Source organism: Petromyzon marinus, chromosome 22 (genome assembly GCF_048934315.1).
Source record: "Petromyzon marinus isolate PM22_M1 ecotype Great Lakes invasive population chromosome 22, UKy_Petmar_22M1.pri1.0, whole genome shotgun sequence".
In the NCBI taxonomy this organism is placed as follows: domain Eukaryota; kingdom Metazoa; phylum Chordata; class Hyperoartia; order Petromyzontiformes; family Petromyzontidae; genus Petromyzon; species Petromyzon marinus.
This window is the reverse complement of record NC_133688.1, coordinates 16195995-16214694: the sequence shown is the minus strand read 5'-3', so window position 1 is coordinate 16214694 and position 18700 is coordinate 16195995. Positions and strand designations below refer to the sequence as shown.

The following is an 18700-nucleotide window of genomic DNA, read 5'->3' as shown; positions in this document are numbered from 1 at the left end:
AGCAGTGGACGGGGATCCAGTCGACAAAGGTCTTAGTACGAATGCCACTTATGACTGTTGCTGCACAACTTGGGTTACTCGGAATACCGCATCACAAAAACAATAGCTGCAATCAACTCTTCATGCACACAAACAGGTGGAAGGCAATAAATCCAAGACACAAAAGTGAAAATTCTAAATGTTTTATACAAAAAAAAGGGAAACACGTTGACCTTTGGAAACGTACACTAACATGCCGATGCATTTTGGACCATGCAAGAATGCTCTTCTAAACACAAGGGAATAAGTTCCATTTTTTCTTGTTCGCAAAAATAACACTCATAAAGAACCGACACTGGCAATGCTTCACTATGGCACGATGAAAGGTGCAACACGCATTAACATGAACATTTCAAAACACTTTACGCGAGCATTGACAGGATACAGTCCTTTTACAATGGGGAAAAGAGCGTTTGGAGTGCATTTTATGTCTGCGGATAAAAATAGCAAAGTTGGAAATGTGTACTTATGTATTGTTTTAGTGTGCAAGTTTTATTACATGTAATGCACAAAAAAACTCAACGAGCAGCAATTTCTATAATAGGCTACGATTCAGACAAAACAATAGTGGTCTTCCAGTATTTAAATTGTAAAACACTTGCCCAACAGGGACATGGCTCATTTTTTTAGTTTGCATCATGAGTGTACTTAATGTATACCATGCACTCAAGTGTCAGCTGTTCATGTGTCCCAAATAATTTTGGTTCAGCAAAGTCCAAAGTTGTATAAAAAAAAATCCCCAAAAATTACCCCAAATCACCCAAAAAAATGGCACAACATCCCACGTCTTCCACAGGCTGGGGAGGTACCAGATTTGTCAGGATTTTTACCGAGATTTGGAGGGGGAAAAAAACTATGCTCGAGTTTTGTTTTTTATTAAACCCTGAATTTTATAAGACTGCAAAAAAATATTTCACTACTAGCTAAGGTACGTACGTACATCAAGTAAACAAAAAAAACAACTACATTTTCCAGAAAGAGGCAACCAGCCCGCTGGTCACATGGCAGCAATATAAAATTAATCATGAATCCCAAGACACATGATGCTAAGTTGGCACACGCAAACAGCTCGAAATCCGGTCAACACTGCAATTGGATTCAATCAGCTAAAACTGAACTTCTCGGGCTATTTCTACTGCTATTCATGTCAGTGCCTCAGCCAGTAAGACAAATGTACCAAGTTTAATCATTATACTAAGTGAGATAAAGAACAATGGCGTGGTTATAATTTGAATATTCTCATTTCAAAGACATTTTCAAATATTGCTCGCCCCCTTGACCGGATCACAAGCCATGAATTGTGCCCAAAAAATGTGCAGTGTACCCATAGCTATACAATGCGTTTTACGATGTTCACAAGCTACTTAAAAAAATACTTAACATTTTCAGCTATCAGCTTAAGAATGTCAAGACGATCACGATTGTTGAAAAAATATCGTAGTAATAAAAGGAAAATACAAGTGATTAGGCAAAAATACATTGATTCCATTATCAGGACATACACAAATCTGTTGTTGATGCAGTTTTATAGGGAGGAATCCCAACACGTTTTAATTGTAAAAGCATTTGCACATCATAACAACTAGTCAATTGGTTTATATTCATAATACTGCAACACGAGGTGGAATTACCGTCAAGGTTTAACAAATCAGATTTTTCCTGTGTCCATCATTCAGAAATCATATTTGTAAGTCATATAAAAGCCACACCTGCAAAATTACTTGACTCGCTAAACAAAGCCATGTCGTCACGGTCACCGATGCGCGCGCTTTGCCGATGACTCTAAAAGCACAATCAGGATAAACTGACACATCGAATTTGTTGACGTTTTCTGTAGCACGTGACAACACAGCACCACTTGAAAAAACTAAAATGCACACACATTGTAAATACTCATGTCGACGTGTCCAGCTTACAACTAAGCAATGGTGCGGCGAACGGTAAACATCATGCCACATTGTTTTAATTTAAAAAAAACATGCAGCATTCGATTAGGGATTCAAGGAGTCACTTTAGCTCCTTTGTGAGTAACAAAAGTGAGCCAACTCTAGCCTTTTCTGTGCCAACAGCACACGCGACGCCCAATACAGTTGTAATTTGTGCTGCATGAAGAGCTCAGTAATGCAATCAACTTTATGGATGTCATCTGCAGCAGGAAGGCTAAAATAAAAATTGAAAAAAATAAAAACTCCAGCAGGCTCAGTTTGTACAATAAAGTGGCATTCAAGTTATCCCGTGCTATTTTTGTTCATTTGATGTGGTGGCTCAACATTTGTATCAATGCCCCCATTATGCCAGGGCCTACGTAGTCGTCTGAGCAGGATGATGCTTAACACGCAGCAACCGCCACGATGCTCCAAAGTCATCGTCTCTCCCAGACTAACGTCACTGGCCCCAGGCGTGTTATGTACACTCCAGAGCGTGACCAACGTGGACATTTTGCTGCACATTTTTTCTTCTTGGCTGGATCCTTTTTTATTATTTCAGCCCCGTGGTTCCATCCCTCTTCACAAAGAGCCTGAGGCCCTCATCTGGAAAACATCAAAGACCGACAAAAATTATAAGTGCCAGCCTTGATGTGGAACTTTCATGAGCTGCATTCTCGAAAATTGGCCCTGATGAGAGCTAGCTGAGGATTTTTTTTTTTGGAAACCATGTGCAGGGCAGATGGGTGGCTTCATTTAGGTGAATTGTGGATGCAACACCCTCGTGACTGAGTTTCGAATCGCACTCTTGACAAAAATGAATAGAATGCCTTCGCGTAGCAGTCTGCAACAAATCTTGTCCGCAAAGAATTTCGACAAAGGGTTTCTCTTTTTCACACAAGCAACCATTTCAACACCCAACCGAGTTTTTTTTACGTTTTCTATGCTGTTCGTGTGAACAATTTTAAATTAGAGGCAATTACCTGCCAAGTTTATAGTTGGCGATTGAAACAGCCATGTCCGTATCCTTAAATCAATGCATGTAAACTACATTCTATCAACCCAGGGCACTGTGTGGGCGATTGCTTGTGAAACTACCAACATGAAAGGGACAATTTTTATTTGTAAAAAACGAAGTCTGGAAATTCCTTCAATTTGATCAATCAAAACTGCAGTCTATTGTTTTGGCAGAGTGCATGCTTTAAAAAAATGATTGCAGTAACCTTCAAAATAATAATACAGCACCATATGTCAACACTGCGAACACTGCTATGTAACTATTGAAACCAATATATACCACAATTCCCTATGACCAAAATCACCCCCAATGTACCAGATCTTCATCAGATCTCAGAAGCTAAGCAAATTTAGGCCTGGATAGTTTTTTTTTTACGGGTGACCACCCCATGCATGCCAGGCTGTTGTTGAAAGCTGCAGGGCTGTATTATGTGGTTGGCAGCGGAGTACCATGCAGCAAAATCCATAGTTCTGTGCTTCTATGCTCTCACTTGTGTAGATTTTATTTTGTAATCGTTTTGGTTTCGTCATTTAGGTGAGACTTATCCTGGCCCTCAAGCGTTCTCACACGGTTAAACAACATACACTTTACACTTGAAACCACATCTAACCTGGGTGTTTTTATTTTTAATAAGCATAGGGTTCAATTATTTGCATGGAGCAGCCCTTTTTTCATGACGTGAACATTACGGAAGCCAGAACAACAAACAGCACAACAGTGGCGAACGGCCGGATAAAAGACTCCCGCGTCAGTGTCTTGGAAACGGAGGGGGGGGGGGGGCGGCGTGAGATGCTGTGCGTTCGGTGACCGAGAAAAACAGACAAATACATACCTTCTGTGTTGGGGTCAGCCGTGAAGTCCTGCGTCTGCAGAATCTGCTCCACGATATCATCCGCGTCCACCCTCGTAGCGTCAAACCGCTTCAGCTCGTTCTCCACAGAGTCCTTGCGTCTACACACGGCCGCGCAGAGCAGCGGCGATCGGCAAGGAAGGTAACATCCTTTTTAGAAGACAACGTTACAAAACAAAATCCCGCACACGCACGGATCGCGTAATGCGCCTTCCGACAAACGTTGGTCTTCGGAGGTATTTAATCAGCAGTGTGAAAAGCTGGGGAGAAGCTGTCGGGGCAAAATGCGTTGGCGCATCGCAAAGTCACTTTTAAACTGATTCGTGTCTCAAAGTTTTGGCAAATCCTTTTAATCAACTTGGCCAATTTTAAATAGGGTAAATCCCAAATAACAATACAATGTCATACTACAGGTTGGGAGTTATATGGTGCACCCCCCTCCCATTGTGGACAGACTTTGCTAATGCATAAAAGCTTTCAGCCTTAGTTAAAAAGCAATGTTACTACTTCTTCCTCTTCAAAAGCAGTACATTTCAGCCCAAATAACCTTGTCGAAAATTGATTTCTGCACTTGAGTGAACAGTACTTAGGTCTGAGATTACAAAATGCTCTAACAGCTCCACAACGAAGACCTAATGCCAGTGAGGTCAAGCCCCTGATTAAGCGAATTAAGACAGCAGCATCAATAACAGTTTTATGTGTTTCGGATGCACTACTCAACCAGCCGTTTAGTTAGCAGACCTACAAAACAAGAATATCACACGAAGTCTGCGACAATATATTCTGTTGCCCAGCAGCCAATGTTATGAACTGTATGAGGGTTTAAAACAAATCAACAAAGATTTACTTAACGGCAATTACCGGAAGACGTATACGAATGCTGGCTGCAAGTGGTGACGTACACACAATTCGAGCTTCCCTAGTGTGAAATATTCTCCCACAATTTAATTCTTTCTTTGACAAAATAACAATGACTCTACACGTGCGTTCGAGCCCCTTTGTTAATCCACTGCTGGATGAGGACCTTCCCACACTGTGTTGGTTACGGCGGGGTTGTTTTACCATGCCTTAGCAAACAGGTTATGGCGAAGTTGTTTTACCGTGCTGCACCACGCTGATTAGTGCGGGTTGATAAAGGGGGAGGCGGCGGCCGAGGACAGTTTTGGATATCACTCGCCACTGATGTTAGCCGTGACTGGGAATGAAACCCAGTCTGTTGGGTTCATAGTGCCAATGCTCTAACCAAGCCACCACCGCTCCACTGGAATATATTTATGTCAATACAAAATTGCAAAAGTCATAGAAATACATTCGAACAGGATTTAAAGTAAGGTTGGTAATGATTGATCCACCGATTAATATCTATTCTTAATATAACAATACAAGAATAAAATTATCCTTTTTTATTTATATATGCTGTAAGTAATGAATTTACGTGACCCTTACAACCACTAGCATCCACTACGTTCAAATATTTGTTGAAGTTGGAATACCAAACAAACTAGGATGCCTAAGACACGAGCTTTAATGAAAGGGCTCAAGCTTAGATTTGTGAACCTTAATATAAGGATGCCACGGTGGCAAGATGTTAACTACCTCGCCTGGTATACAGGAGGTCGTGGATTTAATCCCAATCCTGACGCCTGTATATTTGGAGTTTGCGTGTTCTCCCCATGGTCCCGTGGATTTTTCTCCTTGTCCTCCGAGTTTTTGCCTCCACGTTTAGAAGCGTACATACACAGTATTTGGATGCTATAAATTTCCACATGATACACCACTTCGTTGAGTTATAAATTGTGGCCAGGTCGCTTCTGAAAAAGAGCTGCATCATATTCTCAAAATTTATTTTTCTGCGCATCCACATTAGCTTCGACAGAGCTCCACTCCTTAGCTTTCCCAAAAAATATTTTATCATTCTTTCGTGGAATTTACAGCTCATCCGTGATTAATTCAACCAAGGAAAAAATAACATTAAAAAATCCCCAATTTTATCGCGATTGTACCAGCAGCTTTATATCACGAGTCAAAGAATGTGATTGGATCTTTAGCAGAGAATGGCCTGTGCAAATGACTATTGCAGAGCTGCCTCTGAAATCCCTTCAATTGACCTCTTTTCTATAAAATAGGGGGCAGCACTTTCCCACCGTGCAAACGAGAGTAAATGTTCATCATACGACAGTTATACCAATATTTTTTTTCTCGGAGCTGGAGTGTTAGTCAAATTAAGCGTGGAACCAAATGTAATGTGATATGCAGTCATTGTTTACCAAGCTGAGACCATCAAACTCATTATACCTGATAACCTCATTATAACCACATGTGGCTACATTATATTATAACCACGTGTGGTTATAATGAAGTTCAGCGGTGGCAGCTCAGCGTTCTGAGCTCTGACTCACCAGGGACACCACAAAAAAAATATTCTTAAACAAGGACGTGTTGAAGTGAGCGTTGACATGGCCCAGCGGTATCACGCTCACCGCTTGTTGTAAAGGTTCACAGGTCAAATCCGACAGGCTGCCCACGGTTATAACGGTGTATTAACCGTAAAATAAGGCCATCTGCTTCCCAGTGGACGTTAAAGATCCCCTTGACATCATTTGAAACGACTAGGCCATTGTGCGCCGGCATCACGGTCCACATTTGACAAATTCAAAATAATTACCCACAAACCACTCAATCGGGATTATACATTACAACATCGACCTAATGCAGACCATGTCTGTAAAATATAGCACCTTCACGATGATAGCCTTGCGCTTTAAGTAGGCCTCGGCAAGGTAAGGTAATTTACCCCTTTTTTACCGGGTAAAAGGGTAAAGGTAAAGGGTGAAGGTGTGGACATGCCAAGGGGTAAGGTAAAGGGTAGGGTAAAGGTAGCTCGGAAGAATTACCCGGTAGAGTAGAGTAAAGGTAGCACGAAGTATTACCCGGTAAATACCTTGTTTACCACTCGATAAAAGCTCCGTGGTGCAGTCCGTCGATTATTCCAATTTAAAATTGGAATAATCGAGAGTGTTCTATATGAATAAAGCGCTCTACCTAGTATTTACCTGTTATAAACCTTTTCATGTGTAGTACCCCAGTAATTACCCTGTAATCGGGTAATTTGTATGGGGTAAGGGTAAAAGGTGGAAGCAGATGAAGATTCGCCAACTCAACAAGCAAACGATCTCCGCGTGAACCTCAGTTTTCAGTTTCATTTATTTGGTATAGCCCTGTGAGCCATTCGGCTCTTGAATCGGGTGCAACCGCAAGAAGTAGACATACACGATGGCACAGCCGCGTATTCATTCAAACGGCCAGTGGGGCGCGTAGGTCAACCCGGGTGTGTGTGTGGCAGCAGCAGCAGCAGCAAACGTTGCCCCCTGCTCCTCCCTTTTTTTGTTGGCGCCAGCAGGGTACAGCACGGAGCACTCGCGCGCCTCCAGCCTAGGCGACCTCACACACCGGCGCAACACATCCGGGGTAGAGTGATTGTATTGTGGTAAGGTAAAAAGGTAGGGTAAAGGTAGGCACGTTGTTTTTACCTTTTACCTTACCTTGCCGAGGCCTAGCTATAAGAATGGCACAAACACCAAATGTATTAAATAATAACTAATTACACAGATATAAAAGCCAGCGAGGGAACGCACCTGTACCTGTCGGCGGGCTGCGGGGGCCGTGGTGGCTTCACTCGCTCCTGGTTGATGCTGTCTGGCATGCTGCCGATGCCCGTGGACGCGCTGCTGTCCCCGGATGTGTTGCGCCGGTGTGTGAGGTCGCCTAGGCTGGAGGCGCGCGAGTGCTCCGTGCTGTACCCTGCTAGCGCCAACAAAAAAAAAGGGAGCAGGGGGCAACGTTTGCTGCTGCTGCTGCCACGCACACACACCCGGGTTGACCTACGCGCCCCACTGGCCGTACGAATGAATACGCGGCTGTGGCATCTGCCATCGTGTATGTCTACTTCTTATCGTTACAATGGAACCGGTTTCTTCAACTACATTAGCTGGTGGGCCACATTAATAAAATCGGTGCATGCTGGCTGGCCACGTGACGCTACATGGCATGGTGCCGTCGTAACATCCATACGTACTGATCTGTATAATTTGTCTCAAGGTCTCTTACAGTGAGGGGAAAAAAGTATTTGATCCCCTGCTGATTTTGTACGTTTTCCCACTGACAAATAAATGATCAGTCTATAATTTTAATGGTAGGTTTATTTGAACAGTGAGAGACAGAATAACAACAAAAAAATCCCGAAAAACGCATTTCAAAAATGTTATAAATTGATTTGCATTTTAAGGAGGGAAATAAGTTTTTGACCCCCTCTCAATCAGAAAGATTTCTGGCTCCCAGGTGTCTTTTATACAGGTAACAAGCTGAGATTAGGAGCACTCCCTTTAAGAGTAACGAGCTGAGATTAGGAGCACACTCTTAAAGGGAGTGCTCCTAATCTCAGCTTGTTACCTGTATAAAAGACACCTGTCCACAGAAGCAATCAATCACTCAGATTCCAAACTCTCCACCATGGCCAAGACCAAAGAGCTCTCCAAGGATGTCAGGGACAAGATTGTAGACCTGCAAAAGACTGGAATGGGCAACAAGACCATTGCCAAGCAGTTTGGTGAGAAGGTGGCAACAGTTGGTGCGATTATTCGCAAATGGAAGAAACACAAAAGAACTGTCAATCTCCCTCGGCCTGGGGCTCCATGCAAGATCTCACCTCGTGGAGTTGCAATGATCATGAGAACGGTGAGGAATCAGCCCAGAACTACACGGGAGGATCTTGTCAATGATCTCAAGGCAGCTGGGACCATAGTCACCAAGAAAAAAATTGGTAACACACTACGCCGTGAAGGACTGAAATCCTGCAGCGCCCGCAAGGTCCCCCTGCTCAAGAAAGCACATATACATGTCCGTCTGAAGTTTGCTAATGAACATCTGAATGATTACAGAGGATAAATGGGTGAAAGTGTTGTGGTCAGATGAGACAAAAATGGAGCTCTTTGGCATCAACTCAACTCACCGTGTTTGGAGGAGGAGGAATGCTGCCTATGACCCCAAGAACACCATCCCCACCGTCAAACATGGAGGTGGACACATTATGCTTTGGGGGTGTTTTTCTGCTAAGGGGACAGGACAACTTCACCGCATCAAAGGGACGATGGACGGGGCCATGTACCGTAAAATCTTGGGTAAGAACCTCCTTCCCTCAGCCAGGGCATTGAAAATGGGTCGTGGATGGGTATTCCAGCATGACAATGACCCAAAACACACGGCCAAGGCAAGAAGAAGCACATTAAGGTCCTGGAGTGGCCTAGCCAGTCTCCAGACCTTAATCCCATAGTAAATATGTGGAGGGAGCTGAAGGTTCGAGTTGCTAAACGTCAGCCTCGAAACATTAATGACTTGGGGAAGATCTGCAAAGAGAAGTGGGACAAAATCCCTCCTGAGATGTGTGCAAACCTGGTGGCCAACTACAAGAAACGTCTGACCTCTGTGATTGCCAACAAGAGTTTTGCCACCAAGTACTAAGTCATCTTTTGCAGAGGAGTCAAATACTTATTTCCCTCATTAAAATGCAAATCAATTTATAACATTTTTGACATGTGTTTTTCTGGATGTTTTTGTTGTTATTCTGTCTCTCACTGTTCAAATAAACCTACCATTAAAATTATAGACTGATCATTTCTTTGTCAGTGGGCAAACGTACAAAATCAGCAGGGGATCAAATACTTTTTTCCCTCAATGTATCTATCCCCCTTGTTCATTTATCTTTCATCTCACTAATATGCATCCTCTATGCCTTGGCAAAACTTGGCATTCATAAACTCTCATTATGTCACCATCTCAAGATGCTGTACAAAATGGGAGGGCGGGGAGGGGCTAAGCACGTCAAGGGGACTTGGTAGAGACGAGTGTTGTTCATTATTTATCATGGAGGTTATGTAACTTCTAACAAGTAAATAAAATATCACAGCCTACAATCTTGACACAAATTAGTTCACCGCAACAAGTCATCGTTATCATCACCATCGTATCAGCCATTACGTATTTAATGCATAATTAATCACCTTTATGCTATCAAAATCCTGTGACACAAAGTGCTTGCCTAAATTGAACCACAATACCTTGCTGATCTCGTCAAAGAGCAGAAACCATCATGGAAAATCCGGTTGTCCTACAGCAGTTTTTGGCTAACCATCGAACAAAGACGGTCACTGCATCGCACGCTTTCAGATGCGCTTCTGCGGCTGTCTGGAATGCTCTCCTTCCGATATTAGGAACCCACTGGGAGCTATGCACTTTTAAATATAGATTTAAAACATTTATTTACAACTGCTCTTTGTCTTTAGTTAGATGTCCTTCTCCCGCATCTACAATTAATACGGTTGGCTATGTACGGTGCGAAAGAATTTTAACATACATACATACAGCACAATCTATTTTTACTCCCACACACAAGTTTATATCCTTCCATCTTCACAGCGGATGTCCTCTCAGGTGTGTATCCCTCCCTTGGCTGGCATTCCATCATCAGTCTCGACGATTGGCCATATTACCTTTTAGCAACATGTCCTGCCCAAGCCTACATACTTTTCTTAAGTCAACATATTTCTAATTTGCATTTGATCTCTGATCCATGAGCTGCAGACTGACAAATAAAAATAAACTGAAAAGTACGCAAATAAGCCAAGAGAGAGATGCGTGCTTGGAATTACACTTAGAGACAGAAAAATGAACTCCATGGATCAGTGCCAAAATACACAAACATTCAATTGCCATTCTTTACTCAAAAAAGGCCCAACATCTAATATTACCACATCCAACGTGAGGATGGATTAAACAGTGTGGACTCACCATTAAAATTTCACGAGAAAGCAAATACACAGAGAGAGGATCGGCTAACACTACCCCCTTTTTATCGAAGGGGATAAAATTGCACGACAATTTATAGTGCCTTTGATAGAAGACCACTGGACCAAGCAGCAGACAACCAACATGAATATGAGAAGGACAGACAATAGGCTCTCTTGCTAATTAGTGACAGGCAGCCCTTGGACGTGAATGAACCGACACAATAGCTGCATTTGGTGCGTGACGGTGCACTTCACGCCGCGCTGCCAAGCGACGCTTTAAAGCCGCCGTTTTGAAGGGGGCTTCACAGCGGTTTATTCTGGAAGCCTGCGGTCGAGCCCTCCATTTCATCTCTGCGAAAGGTCATTCGACATCGAGGAGAAAACTGGCTGCTGGAAGAATGCATATTTCAGTCTGTTCAATGCCACAACCTTCCACGGAGCAACCGTCGAATCCCCCCACGTAAGTATGCTCGTGAAATTGTTACCTGCTGATGAGCAACACCCAAAACGTACCCAACAGTGCCCGACACTCACACTGTGTGCCAGCTCACGAAGAGAAACACTCCGCCAGCGTGCCTGTACCTGTTTTTAGTGATCGTCTTAGGCCAGCAATGTGAACGCAGTGGGGAAACAATGCAACTGACAAGAGCTGTACCTGAGATTCGGGAATGCTGGCTGGCAGAGCTGGAGCTGCGGACATGTCCCGCTTGAAAGGGTTCATCTGCACACAACATATTCATTTCTGCAACACGTTAATGCACACAAAATAGAATGGGGAATACATCATGGATGTTAGGCAACAGAGACACAATGCACATTTACGTAAACGTCGAGGACACAATATTGTTGACGGAGCATGACACAGAGTTATTCAGGAGAGAATGAATAAAATGGTTAGTAATATTCATATTCTTGGTTCTTTCGGTAAAGTCACGTAGATAGAAAACAAAAATCTAAATTAAAAGCAGAAAAACCCTTGACGTTTCGATCACAACACAAGCGGTCTTCATCGGGTGGAGAGAAATTATGAAGACCGCTTGTGTTGCGATCGAAACGTCGTGGGTTATGTGCCTTTAATTTCGATTTTTATTTTCTATCTATGTGATTTTACCGAAAGAACCAAGAATATGAATTTCTGCAGTCACGAAAGTTTTAAGTCGAAATGGTTAGTAGTAGGACAGTTTGTTGTGTTTAATTCAGGAGAGGTTAATACTGATGTACAGCTCATGGATTTTAAAAGAAGTTCAAGGCTTCCATGAGTCTCAGGTTGCATCCCAAAGCCAATATCCAATCCCAGCACAAGCACATGTGTCCCACCAAGTATTCAGCCCTGAAAGTATGCAGGAATCTTTAAATATCCACATGCCATCATGTCAGGAGGAGAAACAGTAGGGTTTAATTGCAGCTCCCTGAAACCAACTGCTTCCAAATGCACGGCTCATGCACATCCAGAGAATGTGGTTTATTTTTTCCTCCAAAAACACTTACTGGCAAGATCTTTATTCTTCAACCACTTTCCTGCTGAATTACAAGGTGCAAGACTGTCATCATTGTGGATTCAATTTAATCTTCCACACATTTATATTTCATTCAAAGGTGTGCAATGCCACAGAGTAGTATAAAGAAAACTAATATGACAAACACATTTTTCAGACATGCCCAAGTCTGCTCTGAATGCAGAGCAGATTTATTTCACACCACACTTGCAAAAATATTAAGACAAACTGCCGCTAGATTAAAGGGTGCAAAGTTATTCAAATGATAAAGAATTGGTGGTTTTAATGTAATAAATGTGACTGCTGATGCCTAGCTTTGTTGCTGTTGTCTTCTGCAGACATGTGCAATGCACTATGTGCACACAAACAAAAAACATGGAACTGCTATTGTTTCACTGGTATTTTTTGTTACACGTGGGTGGTTGGGGACCATAAATATATATAATTAAATTAAGATGCATCTCAAAAAAACAAATCGAACATTGAAGACGGCAGCCAAGGCTTGTGCGTCCTGAGCTGTCCCAACCCAAGCTTAAGGCTTATTTGAATGATTTATAATCATTGTCAAGCACTCTCGTGCTGTTACTGCATTGCCACGACATTAATAACGTATGTGTGGGAGTGATATCACTCGAGCGCCACGAAGACACGCCTGACCGAGGCATTACTGTGCACATTCTCGAAATGGCCAGGAGGCTCCCGAGTGCTGAGTTGGCATCAGCATCAGAATCAGAATCTGTATTTATTCTGGAGGAACCCAATGAGCTATAAGTTAAAGGATTCTGAAAATGGTTAACAGTTTACCGGTTATCGTTTAAAAGCCCTGTTTTGATGTAGATGTAGTGAATCGGTGGTCTTAACGCCACAAGAATGTATTAAATTTGGTTCTGCACTTAATTTGGCAAAATTGTAACTGATAATTAAAATATCGTTATGACTGTCATGCGACGCATGGGTAGGAAGGTGCTGCCACCCACAGTGTTGAAAAGAGGTCACTTCAAGCGATTTTAGAGGTAGCTGTATGATAGCTGCTTCCACAGGCCGTTCTCTAACACAATGGGGGTGCACTGCTGTGAGAGATCCGAATTTACACTGTCGCATGGCGCTACGCCGAAAACACAATTCGGATACAATCTGGAGTAAAGTTGTTTTAGTAAGCGAACAAACGAAAAGCACAATTTTCTTTTTAATCATCACAATTTTAAACTCTTGTCAGATAGCATGAGACACACGTAGCCACGGTACACATTTACACGGCAAGCGATACAGTGAGGGAAAAAAGTATTTGATCCCCTGCTGATTTTGTACGTTTGCCCACTGACAAAGAAATGATCAGTCTATAATTTTAATGGTAGGTTTATTTGAACAGTGAGAGACAGAATAACAATAAAAACATCCAGAAAAACGCTTGTCAAAAATGTTATAAATTGATTTGCATTTTAATGAGGGAAATAAGTATTTGACCCCTCTGCAAAACATGACGTAGTACTTGGTGGCAAAATCCTTGTTGGCAATCACAGAGGTCAGACGTTTCTTGCAGTTGGCCACCAGGTTTGCACACATCTCAGGAGGGATATTGTCCCACTCCTCTTTGCACATCTTCTCCAAGTCATTAAGGTTTCGAGGCTGACGTTTGGCAACTTGAACCTTCAGCTCCCTCCACAGATTTTCTATGGGATTAAGGTCTGGAGACTGGCTAGGCCACTCCAGGACCTTAATGTGCTTCTTCTTGAGCCACTCCTTTGTTGCCTTGGCCGTGTGTTTTGGGTCTTGTCATGCTGGAATACCCATCCACGACCCATTTTCAATGCCCTGGCTGAGGGAAGGAGGTTCTCACCCAAGATTTGACGGTACATGGCCCTGTCCATCGTCCCTTTGATGCGGTGAAGTTGTCCTGTCCCCTTAGCAGAAAAACACCCCCAAAGCATAATGTTTCCACCTCCATGTATGAAGGTGGGGATGGTGTTCTTGGGGTCATAGGCAGCATTCCTCCTCCTCCAAACACGGCGAGTTGAGTTGATGCCAAAGAGCTCCATTTTGGTCTCATCTGACCACAACACTTTCACCCAGTTGTCCTCTGAATCATTCAGATGTTCATTGGAAAACTTCAGACGGGCATGTATATGTGCTTTCTTGAGTAGGGGGACCTTGCGGACGCTGCAGGATTTCAGTCCTTCACGGCGTAGTGTGTTACCAATTGTTTTCTTGGTGACTATGGTCCCAGCTGCCTTGAGATCATTGACAAGATCCTCCCGTGTAGTTCAGGGCTGATTCCTCACCGTTCTCATGATCATTGCAACTCCACGAGGTGAGATCTTGCATGGAGCCCCAGACCGAGGGAGATTGACAGTTATTTTGTGTTTCTTCCATTTGCGAATAATCGCACCAACTGTTGTTACCTTCTCACCAGCTGCTTAGCAATGGTCTTGTAGCCCATTCCAGCCTTGTGTAGGTCTACAATCTTGTCCCTGACATCCTTGGAGAGCTCTTTGGTCTTGGCCATGGTGGAGAGTTTAGAATCTGATTGATGCTTCTGTGGACAGGTGCCTTTTATACAGGTAACAAGTTGATATTAGGAACACTCCCTTTAAGAGTGTGCTCCTAATCTCAGCTCGTTACCTGTATAAAAGACATCTGGGAGCCAGAAATCTTTCTGATTGAGAGGGGGTCAAATACTTATTTCCCTCATTAAAATGCAAATCAATTTATAACATTTTTGACATGCGTTTTTCTGGATTTTGTTGTTGTTATTCCGTCTCTCACTGTTCAAATAAACCTACCATTGAAATTATAGACTGATCATTTCTTTGTCAGTGGGCAAGCGTACAAAATCAGCAGGGGATCAAATACTTTTTTCTCTCACTGTATGACTTTTTGATTGCATATTTTTTTGCGCGTGCTAGCTGAATGTAGCCGAGGATGTTCTCGGTCTGCGTGCCTCTGCGGGCGGATGAGCTCACCTGTAGGCAACACACTGGGCCGACTCTTGCTCTGCCGTTGCGCCAAGGAGCCCGGGGTGCTGCTGCCATCATCGCCGGGGCCCTTGCTCTCGAGCTGCAGCGTGCCGGAATCCTCTCCGGACACTGACAGCGGCATGGGTGCAGGAGGCCTGAAGACAAATGAACACATGTACCTACTTGCTTCGTCCGTCAATTGTCCCCGACACATCAGACGATGCCTCCACTTTGTCACGGTCATGTGCTACCAGTCAAGAGCTCTTCCCATGTTAATAGCTGTAAATTAGAAATCCCTCTACACTGTTTGGCTTCAGCCCATGGTCAATCACCATCTTAGTCTGTCATTTTCCGGCATCCACGTAAAAGCTTGCCGAGCCCTTCTTGCTAATTGCATATGATATATGTGGCCCGCCCAGTTCAAAACTTTGTGATGTGACACATGGGGCCGATGTGGCCAGAACCACACCTGGCCACCTTTGTCTCCCCAGTGCTGATATTTACAGACAGCACCAAGTACTCATTCAAAGCCGAGTTAACCTCGGGGGATGCCCAGGCCAGGTTCAGATACCACTTTCCACTGGCTTTAACCAAGGGCGAGAATCGACCCCACTGTCCCCAAGCACATATACAAACCCTGAAAGTGCTCAACCCCCCCCATCAGCTATTACAGACGAGTGTATCTTTACAACTGTGGGTGGCCTTATGAGCATAGCGTGGCTTTGATCTGACGAATTTATTTAAAGGCCAGTAAGCCGAAACGAAGAGATGTTTCATCTTAGCAAGAGTAAAAAACACTCTTTTAATTAATCCATTATGAAAATGTTTAATGTGCCCAGTGTGTGTGTGTGTGTGCGCACATGTTCATCCAATTTTACGCAGCAGCAACAACAACCTAAAAGGCTGTCTGTTTCCACTACTGAAGCTGTTAAGTTAAGGTGTCAGGAGAGGATGAGCGAGAATTTACTCTACTAGTGAAACACTGAGCTGTGTCATTATTGCATCCAATTACCTTTGTGTGTATTTTAAAGGAACATCGAGCCCTACATAATTTAAACATTAAACTTAAGACTGCACAAAGTCACATAAAACATTTATTTCTGCCAGTCTAAAGCATTTTTAAACCTACTCACTGAACACATATTATTTATGTCAGCAAGATATATGAACAGCTGCTAAACAAAAATACGGGGAAAATTTTATGCAGCTATAAACTCATTTGAATATTAGGGCTGTATTCTTCTAGGAAAAACTCGTTTTCAGGGATTTTTGTCTCCAAACCATAATTGCTAAGCGAATTAAGAGATTATGAAAACATATCTCAACTGAAATGAGCTTGCAACAGATCTGTGGTGAAAGATAATGCAACCCATGACTTGCCGAGGACTCAGTTTAGTTTGCATAATGGTCTTTTGACTTTCACAATGTAATTGAACCTTTTAGAGCAAAAACACACAACCACTGGGATTTCCCAGCTGTTAGTCTCTTATACCTGCTACTTTCCATTCAAGCACGTATTATACTTTAATAGGTACATTACACATACCTAAATGTTCTAACGTACAGGTTCACTGGAAGCTCTTGTGAAAAAAGCTCCATCCAACGCTGCTGCGCATCATCCATTTTAAAAGTAATACAAGATGTCTCCGTGACTACAAAGGAAAGGTTTTAATCGATACCGTGTCCAAAGCCAAATGAAAAGCAATTGGGAGGCAGACATACTTGTGAAGTCAATAGATAACCGAGTCAGAGATGTATGCAAATGCCTAGCGCTGTAGGCAGCTGTGACTCACCTAATAAAGCTCTTTGGATGATGGCCTAAGGTTTTCACAAAATGCGAAGTCAAATAGCTGCGGAACGAGGCACTCCCAACGCATCAATTTGTCCATGTTTTACCTCCGCTAACCTCTTGGTGAGAAATGTTCCCCGGTGCTCCAACTTGGGAGTGGATTTTACCGCACTTCAAAATGAACACTGACAGCCATCTGGCATTTGGATACATACGTTTATGAAGTAATGAAAGATTATCACGAGCACCGTAAGTCGATTAAAAATTATACACATGCTGCAATCTATTTGTTCGCGTAAAACTTACGTTTTGAAGCAAGGGTCTCCAGACAGTAGAGTCATCCCAATAATGACCTAAGAAATGTTCATCATTCACAAATGAGAATTGCATTGCAAATGTCACGCAATGCAATTTTTCAACAACACCAAAAAAAACCCCCCCGTTGCACAAGAAATTGTGCAAGTATTCACAATTTTACTATGTAAAACCATAACTAGGGCAGAGGTGAATCCAACATGTGTTAAAATGTATGGTGAGAAAGAAGTCCAACATACATACATTACATACCAATTTAGTTTTAAAGCAGCATAAGGTATTAATGAAAAATAACAGGCTAATAAAAATGTGATCGTGATAGTTTGGCCAACTAGACTTATTCATATAATAATAGGGTTTTTACCCTTTTTTCTGGCAACAAAACTTAAACCTTTTTACAAGGTGACGATCTGGTCTAGTACAAATTGAGACGAGGCTCAAAAGAAAGCTGTCTCTGGTGTGGACCAATCAGTTTCAAGGACAATGCATATATTATCAGAGTGGTTAATGCAGACATGAATAATTGTAAAAAGGTTTCAGTTGTGTTGCCAGAAAAAAAGGGGAAAAACCCTATTATTATATTTTTGTACTGGCAAAGGAGGTCTAATGATGTAGACTTATTCACTAAATAGGTTTACACCGAGGGAGCTTAAACAGGTATTGGTAGGTGAGGTTGGATATAATGGGTGATGTTGGATAATGGCCTCAATAAACAAAGACGGTCACTGCATCACACGCTTTCAGATATGGTTCTGCGGCCATCTGGAACGCTCTTCCTTCCGATATTAGGAAGCCACTGGAGCTATGCACTTTTAAATATAGTTTGACAACTAATTTCTTTAGAACTGATTTTTGTTGTTTAGTTTGCTGTCCTTCTCCCGCACATTCGATTACCACGGTTGGCTACGTACGGTGCGAAAGAAGTTCAACATACATAAACATAAGCAGTAATTGCATTTCTGTACGGTGACAATATACAGTGATATAATGACAGGTCTGCTTCCAGCGTTCGAATTGCTTATGAAACGCAATGTTGTTCGGTTGCCATACCATTCAACCTGATGTAGTATGTACCTGGTCTCGAATTCATAAAAGACATGCTGTAAGGTTTCATGGTCTTACACCAAGCGAAATATGGGAACAGAAATTATAAGAGTGTGTTTTACGACACCAGATATTAACTCTCTGCACAAAAATCCTGATTCAATTATTAGACAGCGCGCTGTGCGATGCTCGCGGCAACTGGAACCTGATCCTTGGTCAAGTTCAACACACACACACACACGTCATTAGCGAGGACGTAATTTCAATGCGGTTTTGGTAGAGACATGCCTTGAGAATGGAGTTGTCCTGCCGTGCGTTCTTGGTGTCGTATCCCTCGAGAAGGCAACGGCGAGTTGTGCAGCGCGAGCCGGCAAACTCTGCCATATTCAGGTCGGCAAAACCCAACTGCGACCAATCACAAAAGCAGC

At 42.7% G+C, this 18700-nt stretch overlaps 2 protein-coding genes across 14 annotated transcripts in view; both read right to left on the bottom strand.

The window, feature by feature from the left end:
- The window catches only part of LOC116944922 (syntaxin-binding protein 1), a 105477-nt gene that overhangs the window by 34458 nt on the left and 52319 nt on the right, over positions 1-18700 (bottom strand). The gene's annotated exons all lie outside the window — the stretch shown is intronic.
- LOC116944924 (early estrogen-induced gene 1 protein-like) overlaps positions 167-18700 on the bottom strand; it is a 37498-nt gene continuing 18964 nt past the window's right edge. Inside the window, exons 5-12 of one of the 13 annotated variants that reach the window (XM_032958844.2) lie at positions 18561-18677; positions 17220-17266; positions 15131-15279; positions 12163-12195; positions 11330-11416; positions 7468-7636; positions 3815-3933; positions 167-2570 (exon numbers count right to left, since the gene is read on the bottom strand). In XM_032958844.2, coding sequence (XP_032814735.1) covers positions 2518-2570; positions 3815-3933; positions 7468-7636; positions 11330-11416; positions 12163-12195; positions 15131-15279; positions 17220-17266; positions 18561-18677 — 774 coding nt within the window. In that variant the 3' untranslated portion in view covers positions 167-2517. The remainder of the gene's footprint in view (positions 2571-3814; positions 3934-7467; positions 7637-11329; positions 11417-12162; positions 12196-15130; positions 15280-17219; positions 17267-18560; positions 18678-18700) is intronic. The other 12 variants (XM_032958848.2, XM_032958845.2, XM_032958849.2 and 9 more) reach the window with 12 other exon arrangements.